The sequence below is a fragment of the Aedes aegypti genome, chromosome 2 (genome assembly GCF_002204515.2).
Source record: "Aedes aegypti strain LVP_AGWG chromosome 2, AaegL5.0 Primary Assembly, whole genome shotgun sequence".
NCBI classification, from domain to species: domain Eukaryota; kingdom Metazoa; phylum Arthropoda; class Insecta; order Diptera; family Culicidae; genus Aedes; species Aedes aegypti.
Genome location: NC_035108.1, coordinates 231,888,879 through 231,900,239, shown reverse-complemented (window position 1 = coordinate 231,900,239; position 11,361 = coordinate 231,888,879). Strand labels below are relative to the sequence as shown.

At 41.9% G+C, this 11,361-nt stretch overlaps 1 protein-coding gene across 1 annotated transcript; it reads right to left on the bottom strand.

The window, feature by feature from the left end:
* Window positions 1-1,713: 1,713 nt before the first annotated feature.
* On the bottom strand, window positions 1,714-5,021 carry LOC5574372 (cytoplasmic phosphatidylinositol transfer protein 1). Its single transcript, XM_001661374.2, has 7 exons — window positions 4,818-5,021; window positions 4,602-4,750; window positions 2,843-2,931; window positions 2,633-2,640; window positions 2,497-2,568; window positions 2,184-2,438; window positions 1,714-1,987 (listed from the first exon to the last, which is right to left on the bottom strand). The coding sequence occupies exons 1-7, from the start codon at window positions 4,863-4,865 to the stop codon at window positions 1,811-1,813; spliced, it is 798 nt and encodes a 265-aa protein (XP_001661424.1). The 5' UTR covers window positions 4,866-5,021; the 3' UTR covers window positions 1,714-1,810.
* Window positions 5,022-11,361: the final 6,340 nt, after the last annotated feature.

The following is an 11,361-nucleotide window of genomic DNA, read 5'->3' as shown; positions in this document are numbered from 1 at the left end:
GAAAAATTCGAAAACTGGTAAGGTGGGCACTTTATTTTGCCTATCAGTGTAAGTAGATGAAAAAATTGAATTTAGTAAACTGCTTCGCGACTAAAAATGGGTCAACCAACGTGCAAAGTTTGATTTTTGACCAACTTCGCCGCGTCGCAACTCGATTCTCAATAGTGCGCATAATGCACACGGTGAAGGGCATAGATGCGCACTATAGCGAAGTGACTCGCGACGCGGCGAAGTTGATCAAAAATCGAACTTCGCACGTTGGTTCAGCCGTTTTTAGTCGTGAAGCAGTATACTATACCATTTAATTCCACTAGAGTTTGTATCCTTTGACAGATACGCGTCTGAAGGTTCTCAGAATTTCACTTGTTTCGGCTATCTCAATGTAATGTTTATTGAGGATTTTTTAAAGTTTTACGCTAAGGCTTGGGATATAGGGCGTTGAATCATATTTCGTTTCATTCCTGTCGGCTCTTCCGAAGGCTGATGTAGTGTTGATCTGTTCTACTTTTTTCAACCTCGTAATGAACCAATACTGATAGTAGTTTTTGCGAAACATTTTTTACTAATACTATTGTTTTTGAACATTCTGAGGCATCTGTGAGTTTTATCACACGGTCTATGAATGTGATCGCCGAGATATATCTGGCTTTCAACGCAGATAACTCATTCTAGCAAAAAAGAAGATGACAATCGCATTCATAGATTGTACTATCAAAAACTTGATTGGTTCTCACACACAATATTCAAATGGATTAATGATTGATTGGGAAAGGAACACTCAAGTAATAATAACTATGTGCTCAACAAACTCTAAGCTGAGAAGCAAGCTCTACTCCAGCAGAGGTGTAATGCCAGACAAAAGAATAATAAAAAAGTAAATGTATTCTAACTGTGTAAAGAAACAGTTATATACTCGGATCGATATACTTCTGCTCTGCGAATAAATGTCCAACTGTCGTACTTCCAGCATATTTAATCGAATAAGTGCCCAATGGCTCATTAAACCCTGAAAATCATGTAGGACAGTTATATCTTCTACATAATTAGACCTAATATAGCTGGTGAATCTCTTATCATGGACAGCGCGCTAGTTTTCTCTGCTAAGAGCAAAACTGCCCTTAACGGTAGCATTCAATCCACACAACACTGAGCGCAACTACCTGGCGCACAATTAATAATACCACAGAAAAATTAAGAAAAGTTTTCGCAACTTTTGTATCACAGTCAATTGATATTTAAACGGACCAAAATTTATACCTTGCAGCATGCATAAACACTTCACAATGGTCAGCTGGTAGACCAGTTTTGACATTTGTCCTCGTTTTCGTTGACCACACACAATGGATCTGGGCAGCGCGCAACCCTGGTGCGTAACTGGCCGGCGCGCAACTAACTCGACGAAAGTAAAATTTTACAAAATATTCGCAATAATTTGATTTAAAAAAAATAATGTATTATAAGGAACAAAAATTTAAATAAAAAAAATGTCCAGGATCCCTCGTTGGATTATTTTGGGGAACACGTCAAATGAAAGCTAAAACCCTATATTTTCGAATGGTGAAAGATTTAGCGATGCCTATTTTTTGTGATAAACCTTCCCCGTATACACGCCGTGCTAGGCACTTTTGGTTCACTTCGGCTGAGAGGTTAAAGCTGGTGTTTTTTTTTAATCTTAACGTTGAAGAAAGTGATATCTAAATAATACTTAAACAATTTTATTTATAACAATGTATTTGACATGTTTAAGAACATCATATGTTGCGTCTTATATATGTAAAATCATTTGTTATACTACGTTATTACAGTTATCTTAATCTACACTATCGGGATCAGGTGCGGTCTGAGCCTGCTCAGCCAAAACTTTTTGGTTTGCTTCTTCTTGTTTTTTGTGCTCGTACTTTCTCACGTCGTCTATAGACATCCAATGCCACTCATCTATCCAAGTAAATGCTTGTCGATGCCCCAATAGAAGAACGTCTCTAATGCACTGTTAAAGTGAGGATAAATAAATAAATGCAGTAAAAGTTATTGACCAAACCATTACTAAATCTTAAATATTCCGAGACATCTCAAATTTAGTTTTGCAAAAAAAAATCGAATAGCAGATTATTAGGGGAAGTCCTCTATGCCCAAATACTAGACGTCCAAAGGGATAAAAATAAATATAAAAAAATGGAACTCACGCGTTGGACAAAATCTTCAACCTTAGTTTGGAGTCCCCAGACTTCGAAAGAAACTTGAACGAGCTTGTAGGAACACATCACAGGTTTGTCAGTTTGGCGCCATCCTTCCACTAGCGGTCCGCGACCAGTGATCTTAGATTTGAAGAACTTTGGATCCTCCTCCTTCTTATAATGTTTCGCATTTAATTCGTCAAAAGCAATATCCACGAAATCAACAGCTCTTTCTTCTATTTTTTCATCTGGCACGCAGAGACACTTAAAACGAATTGCAAGGTTCGGAAAAATAATAGTGTTTTATATAAGTGTAACTTACATTGTCGGAAGTTCCAGCATTATCCTCGAATTTTGTTAGAATAGTTATGTTAAGCTTTGGTATGAATGAACACTAAAAACATAGAAAGATATTACAAGACTATATGTTTCATTTTATGACATGATAACAAACTTACCGTATATTCTGTAACACGATTAGAAAAAAAATATGAAGAAAATAAATTAATGTTATTATTAGATATATTATTGAAGTCTATTTGCACGTTGTTATATTCTTTGCGCTAGAAATATTGGGTTAAAATTGATGAATTTTATACTAAATGTTCCAGATAGTTTGTGAACCTTTACATCAACTGTTTCTTAATTTATTCTAAATAAACACCTACCTGTGATTGTGAATGGATAGTAATTCCATCCCTTTTCAACGATATAAAAAACTTTTGGGCAGAATGCTTGTATCCAGTACGGTAGCCGGCTGTAATGCATAATTAAAATGTTGTAATAATGTCATTGAAGAACGAATTGGATGTTGCTAGATGTGCATTATTTTTTAACTGCATGTACATAATTATTTCACATTTGTTTTAAGAATAGATTATTTTTGTAATTGGTGCAAATTTTCAAGTCCAAGTTTTCAATACATAACCATCAGAAAAATTTAAACAAATAAGGATTTGAAGTTTATATTTAAGTCCCTCATTTGTTATCAACAGAAAAAAGGTAGAATCGTGTTACATTCAGACTAGAGATATTACAGTAATGTCCCGATTTTGTCAGCCTCATGCTGCATTGAGAGTTGACGAAATCGGGAAAGAGCTAAAATCGGGAATAAAATTCACTGTATTTGTTTAAACAAAGGCTCAAGTGCCATCAGGCAAAACGGATCCGAACTCATTTGAAATTTTATTATAATTACTTACACAGCATAACAAAAATAACATTTCTGCGTGTCTCAAGAATCAAATCATGTGCCTCCAATAAATTTGGGGTCACTGAATCTGATGCATAAAATACCAGTTCATATGTTCTTCAAAGATGTTATTAAGTATCTTATCTTTCATTCTAGGGTTGAGCACCATGACGTTTCGGAAGTTGATTTTTTTTTTCTGGAACACCCTAATGCTCATGCTCAATAAATAAAACTCAGCAGGAAAATAACCATTATCGTTTTTCAAATTTTCAAAACCAGATTTTTTGTACAAAATTTAAGCAATATTCAAGAAAATCTATCATTGCATTACACGTGCTAGGGGAAGGGGTGGTAAAATGAACACCTTAAGGGAATCATCTTGTTTCTGATAGAAAAACGAGAAATTTGTATAGTTCTATCGCACAACATCAAAAACAGGGATGTAATCTACAGCAGCGACATGGATTCAGACTAAAATAGCTAAATTTTTACATGTTTTCATCGCTATCAAAAAGCGATGCAAATGTTCATTTTACCTGCACTATGTGGGTAAAATGAACAGCGGTTGGTGGTAAAACGAACACCATGCAAAAAACGTGAGTAAAACATATAGTTCTGAAAATTTTCATTGCCCCTCCGAAAATACATCCATTAATGATTGTAACCCATTCAAAAAGAATTCTAAAAGTAACAGATTTGACATCATATCATAACGATATACACCTCACTGAAAAACCTCAAGTCTTCCGAGCTAAAAGTTATGTCAGTTCTAATTTTCAAACGTGGTTTTCTAAAATCTTAGTTTTCGTTGATATTTTTACTTCAATTGACCTACGTATCTGTTCAAAACTAAAAATTATTTGATGAAAATTTGTTCACTGTGTTTCGGTTGGAGAATAGAATACAGTGAACACATTTTCCTGTAAATTTTCTCGATTTTGAACGAAAAAACTGCTTTTGAAAATTCCGAAATCAATGACGAATCCTGCCCCCAACAAAGTTAGCTGGGCGCTAGCTAATGAGAGTAGTTATGGTAACGCTATTCCGCACAGAGACCGGTAGTAAAGTTGCTGACCACAGCAAACGCTGTCTTTGCAGAATTTCAAACATCCACGTGCCGAGAGTGAGAAGTTCCCAAATGCCCAAAAATTGGTCTAGGTACGTTATTTAACACTTTGTACCGATAAGATCTACCGAGATAAAAACAAGCTGAGAAAATCAATTTCTGCGCTCACCTGGACAAGTGAATTCTTTTCTCCGTGTATTGCCCCTTTCCATGCTCTTCGTCGTAGCATTCCTTGTTCTCGATCACTTCCACGCCGTTTCCTGCATCGGATTGTTCCAAGCTGTGGCGAGCTATCATGTAAAGTTGTCCAATTTTGTACTGTGTATAAAATTTTAAAAACGAATGATATTTTGTATTCTAGGTTTGATCCTACTTTTTTAAATACCTCTTCCACAGTCAGCGGCATGCAGATCCGGTATTCCTTGGTAAGCATGATGGTAGAAGCTTTCAGCACTTGACAAAATAACAAAAATGTTAGCGAACTGTTTGCATAAAATTTGTGAAAAGCAAAACTTTTTTTCTATTCACGCACGGTCGTGCACAGACGAAGAGCACGAGTGAAAGATAAAAGCGAAGCGAATGAGCGATAAAAGACAACACTGATACACGCTGAAACTGAAACACGCATAAAATCGGAGAAAAAGCATTCTTTGCACTCTAAAAACGAACTACAAAAGTGTGTGTCTCTGACGGACCGTTTGTCGATATCAAATAATAAATATCGATTTTTTTGTTTTTAAAAATCCAGAGACAAAAAATTAAATTTAAGAACATTTTCCAATTATCCGTAATCTAATGCGTACACGGAGCCACAATTCTCGCATAACTTGTGATCTCGCCCTAAGAGCCATTGGTAACCGAGTGTGTAGCTAGTTGTTATTGAGCAAACCAATGGATTTACACGTTATTCAACAATGCTACGATGCAGAGAAGATCCTCCTCTATCGTACACTGGTATTATGTATCCGGTAGAAATCAAGACCAACATTTATTTATAATTATTGTTTTCTCGGGCCCCGTGCGTCGCAGCTAATATGTGAATAGTGCGCTGTGTTCATAAAAATCGTAAGAATGCAGCGCCACACTAAAAAACTGATTTCAAAATCGCGCGAGTTGAGGCGCGTCGCGAGTCTCACTGGCGCGATCCGGTTTGGTGGCGGTGCGACAATAATAGTTTCCATCCGGGCCATTAATTTGCTTAGAAACAAGGAGCTACATACTCGGTTACTAATGGCTTTTAGGGTGAGATCACAAGTTATGCGTGAACTCAACTTAACCTTGACTTCTGACTCAACTTGGGGGTCATGCACAAATTACGTCACGTTCCAAAATTTTCGAAGGACTCATACAAAAAACGTGGTCGAAAAAGTCAAAATTTAGCATGACATAATTTGTGTACCATCCCGGTTCTACCGTGGGATAACCCAAATTTGGGTTAACTGGCAATTTGGGTTAACTCAGTGGGTAGTTTTGGTTTGACTATAGTGGTAATCACGCCCAATGGTATGGGTGCCCTAGTGTAGAAGTGTAGGAGATGACGACGCAAGACACAGCATGCGGTGCTAATTTGAATTTGAATGTATCACCATGGTTACGCGCATGTAGCGCTTAGCATTAAGCTTCCAGAAAATAAATTTTTCACTTTGCCGTTGTAGTTCATTGAACACACACGTGTTTTTATTAGTCTATCCGACCTACGGCCATTCCAATAGGTTATGGGCCATTCGGAAGTTGAGAAAAAGTAGTTCTTTTTTCGGTTAGTGAGAACCGGAAAACCACAAGTTTTGTTTGAGGACGCGCCGCAATTGGATTTGCCGGTCACCGACGAAATGGAGAAATTCGGTATGGAGAGACTTGGAAGCGACAATTACGAGAGCTGGAGTTTTCAGCTGAAAAGTCTGCTGATGCGGGAGGAACTGTGGAAGTATGTGACTACAGACGCGCCAGAACCAGTCACCGAGGCGTGGACAAACTGAGACGCCAAGACGCAAGGGACGATTTCGCTGTTCGTCGGAATCACGCAGCAGTCACTGATCCGTAAGTGTGCCACCGCCAAGCAAATCTGGGAGACGCTCAGGGACCATCACCAGAAAACCTCCCTCACATCGAAAGTGTCCATCTTGAAGCGGATTTGTAACCTCACTTACTCGGACGGCGACGACATGGAACGCCATTTGCACGAAATAGAGGATTTGTTCCAACGATTGGCGAACGCCGGGCTGGAATTGGGAGCCACACTGACGGTTGTGCTCATTCTGCGAAGCCTGCCGGCGTCATACGAAGCTCTGACGACCGCACTGGAGAGCCGCCCCGAAGACGAACTGACGATGGACATGGTGAAAAGAAAGTTACTGGATGAAGCCCTCAAGCGAAGCGAAAGATCCGGCCGAGGTGAGTCCATTTTGCGCGTCGAAGCCAAGTCCATCACGTGCCACCATTGCAAGCAACCAGGGCACATGAAGAAAAATTGCCCCTCGCTTGGCCGAAAAACCGACGCGAAGCAGAAAAACGACGCCAAGCAATCAAAACCGAAAGCGCGGGTTGCCAAGGGCAACGATGGGGTGGTGATGTTGCCGTTTGCGTTCGCAGCCAACCCAACGCCTACTGCGATGCAACCATCAAGCAACTGGATCATCGATTCGGGTTCATCGAGTCACATGTGCAGTGACAAATCGTTCTTCGACCGAGTGAATCTCGGGAATGTCCGTCACTCTTGCCGATGGTCGCGTGGCCGATGTCGCTGGAAAAGGATGCGGCCATCTATTCTGCAAAGACGACAAAGGTAAGAAACAAGAGATAATCTTATCAAATGTGCTCCTCGTTCCAGAGCTCGATGCAAATCTCGTCTCTGTGGGACAACTGACCGACATGGGTGCGTTGGTCACATTCGACGCCAGCATGTGCGTTATTCAGCATAACCATCGCGTGGCGGCAGTGGCAATCAAGGGTGGTGGTCTGTACCACCTGAATGTATGCAGCCACGATTCGAAAACCGTTGCGACAAACCACACCAAAAATTGCTTGCACGACTGGCACCGCAAGCTTGGCCACCGTGACATCGAGGCGATCCAACGGCTGGTACGCGAGGGGCTCGCGACTGGCGTTTCCGTACGTGATTGTGGTGTCACCGCAACGTGCGAATGCTGCTTGGAAGGCAAAATGGCGAGGCTCCCTTTTCCGAAGCAATCTGGTCCGCAGTCCACCAAGGTGCTGGATTTGATTCACACCGACATTTGCGGCCCGATGAACACCGTGACGCCAGGAGGAGCTCGTTACTTCATGACGTTGATCGACGACCACAGTCGGTTTACGGTGGTGTATTTTTTGAAGCGCAAATCTGAAGCCGCCGAGAAAATCGAAGACTATGTGGAGATGGTGCATACGCGTTTCGGCAGGTATCCTACAGTCATCAGGTCCGACCAAGGAGGCGAGTATAAGTCCAAACGCCTTGGACGATTCTACCGCTCAAAAGGAATTTCGCCTCAATTCACGACCGCCTACACACCGCAACAGAACGGCGTTGCAGAGCGGAAAAATAGGAGCTTGGTGGAAATGGGACGCTGTATGCTACTCGACAGTGAAATGGGATACCGATACTGGGCCGAGGCGGTTAACACCGCTGCTTATTTGCAAAACCTTCTGCCCACGAGATTAACCGAGATGACTCCATACGAAGCCTGGTACGGCAAGAAACCGAATCTCGACCACCTGCACGTTTTCGGCACCCAAGCGTACGTGCATATCCCGTCGGAGAAAAGGTCCAAATTGGAGCCAAAAGCGGTGAAGATGACGCTGGTGGGATACTCCAATCAGCACAAAGCGTACCGTTTCATCGATCCGTCCACCGATAAGGTGGTGTTCAGCCGAGATGCACGTTTTTTAGATGGAGAAAAGCCAGTCAAGCAATCGATCAAGCCAACCGATGTTATCGAGATCGATTCACCGCTACCGCGTGATACGCAATCGGTGCTTCAACCTGATGATGACGATGCCGATTCGTATGCTGAATATGAATCCGGTGAAGATTCTTTCGACGAGGAGTTTGATGAGCCAGCCACTCCGGTGCGCGTTTCGGAGCGCATTACCAAGGGTGTACCTCCTGCTCGGTACCGCGAAACCAGTAGCTTGGTACACAATTTGCCACCTGAACCTAGAACGTACGAAGAAGCACTCAAGGGTCCCAAAAGTGCACTGTGGAAAGTTGCAATTGAGGAGGAGCTGCAATCGCTTCGTGCAAACCGCACGTGGGAGCTGACTGACCTCCCCGCCGATCGGAAAGCTATCGGATCCAAGTGGATATTTAAGCGCAAGCTGGATGAACGTGGCAACGTTGTGCGCTATAAGGCTCGACTGGTGGCACAGGGGTTCACACAGAAGTACGGAACCGATTTCGACGAGGTGTTCGCCCCGGTGGTCAAGCAGGTCACCTTCCGTGTTCTGCTGTCTGTCGCTAGCCAGAAGAAGATGATCGTCAAACACGCCGACGTGAAGACAACCTACCTGCACGGGGTTCTGGAGAAAACCGTGTACATGCGTAGGCCACCAGGTCTACCTACGAAGGACGAGGGCAAAGTGTGCATGCTTCGAAAAAGCTTGTACGGTCTGAAGCAATCCGCCCGCGTTTGGAACCAAACGTTCGATGCAGTCCTGAAGAAGATGGGTTTCGAGCAATCGAAAAACGATTCGTGCCTCTACGTTCGTCGAGCCGGGAAGAAGTGCACCTACTTGGTGGTGTACGTTGACGACCTGGTCGTTGCCTGCGAAGAAGAAGAAGAGTATGAGCGAATCATTCGAGAGCTAAACCAGCATTTCGAAGTAACGTCGTTGGGAGACATCAAGCATTTCCTGGGCATCGAGGTGAACCGATCCAGTGAAGGCATAAGCCTGAATCAGTCGACGTACATCCGAAAACTGTTGGAGCGTTTCGGAATGAGGGATGCCAAACCATCGAAGTTTCCTCTCAGTCCCGGTCACACACAATCAAAGGAGGAGACAGATGCCGACAAATTGTCAAATGATCACCAATTCGCCAGTTTGATTGGTGGTTTATTGTACGTGGCCGTGAACACGCGTCCAGATATTGCAGCTGCAGTTTCCATTCTGGGGAGGAAGACCAGCTGCCCGACGCAAGCTGACTGGCTGGAAGCAAAACGGGTATTGCGATACCTGAAGCACACGCTGGCATTTTGTTGAGTCTGGAAAGGGTGTGCAAGTTTCTTTGAGGAAAACAAAAACAAACTGTGTATGACGAGCGTATGCTAGTCTACGTGTGTTCAAATGTCACTAAGCTCTATACAGCGAAAATAAAAACAATAGTGGTTATCACTCTCAATTGTATGGGTACCCTGGTGTAGATATGTTTGTGACACTCAGAGGATAATAATATGCACTCTGTCTCGAAAAACATCCAAAATCTGGATACAAGGAGGATTTGCTCGTTGGGGGTCCGCTAAATGGAACGACTCAATGGTTGAATGTTCGCTGGTTGGAAAATATTCCAACTAAAAAGCACTCAAATGTCAACAGAAAATGTCAAACTGACTTTGACGTCTGAGTACCGTCGCATTGAAGTCTCCATATACAGAACAAATGCGTATGTATATGTGCGTTTCGTGACGATTTGCTCTCCAGATGCGTTAGTGTGGAGCATTTTCACCAGCTGTCAGTCGTTCCAACTAACGGGTCTGATTCGCTAGATGGAAGGCAGTCGTGTTCCAACAAGCGAATCCCCGCTGTATATTTTTTTTTCAAATTGAGTAATATTTCCATATGCATTTTGATGGTTTTATGGTATGGATCCTAATACATAATGTTAGGGTTTATTCAATAATTTAATAAATAAATAAATATAACGCCAAAAATGGCAATTTTCAACACCCACTCCCCCTCTCATAACGCATATTGTAAGAATATTTTCCGAATTTTGTATGCCTGTAACATCTTGGAGTTTAAAACAATCAATTTTAAATACGCCTATATTGCTGTATGCTTTGGTTACTTTGTGTTGCCGCATTTGAAGCCCAGTTAGGTTCCCAGTTAGGTTGAATTTGCACGTCAAACGCAACCAGCAATATATTATTTTGTCATCATGTTTCGCCCGAACAAAACTCGCATAACTTATGATCTCGCCCTAAAAGCCATTGGTAACCATGTGTGTAGCTCGTTTTTTTCTGAGAATTTCAATGGAGTTACACGTTGTTTAACAACGCTATGAAGAAAGGATCATTCTCTACCTGCCAGTTATGTTGGTTTCGAAGCTTATTCATTCATTTGCTCAGAAACAACGAGCTCGAGCTACACACGTGGTTTCCAAAGGCTTTTCGGGCGTTATCACCTTTAAGCCTAATTTGCTACTGAAAAAGAATCGCTAAAGAAATTTCTTGCCGATTCCTTGCAGACATTTTCTACGGCGACTCCCATTTGATCTGACAGTTCTTTTCAACTGCGTATTGCGATCAGAAAAAAAGCGCATTCTTGATCGATTCCTTGCAGAAATTTCCCATGCATCAAGATGGCCGAGAAATTACTTGTCAGCAGCGAATCAGGCTTTAAGGTGAAGATAAATCGAAGCCAAACCTCAAATTTTTAAGAGCACAAATCTGGAGAACCAAACATCCGTTTAAGCCTGATTTGCTGCTGAACAGGAATCGCTAAAGAAAATTCTCGCCGATTTCTTTCAGAAATTTTCTACAGCGACTCCCGTTTGAACTGACATCTCTTTTCAACTGCGTACTGCGATCAGAAAAAAGCGCTTCCTTGATCGTTTCCTTGCAGGAATAGAGCGCTGCATATGACGAGCCTAACCTCACATATTTGACAGCTGCTGGTCCTGTTGTTTACGTTTCGGACTTAGTCGTTTTTTCCATCATTTTTTCATCTTCGCATTTATATCAAAGGTCTATGCTATGCTATGCTATGCATTTTTTCAT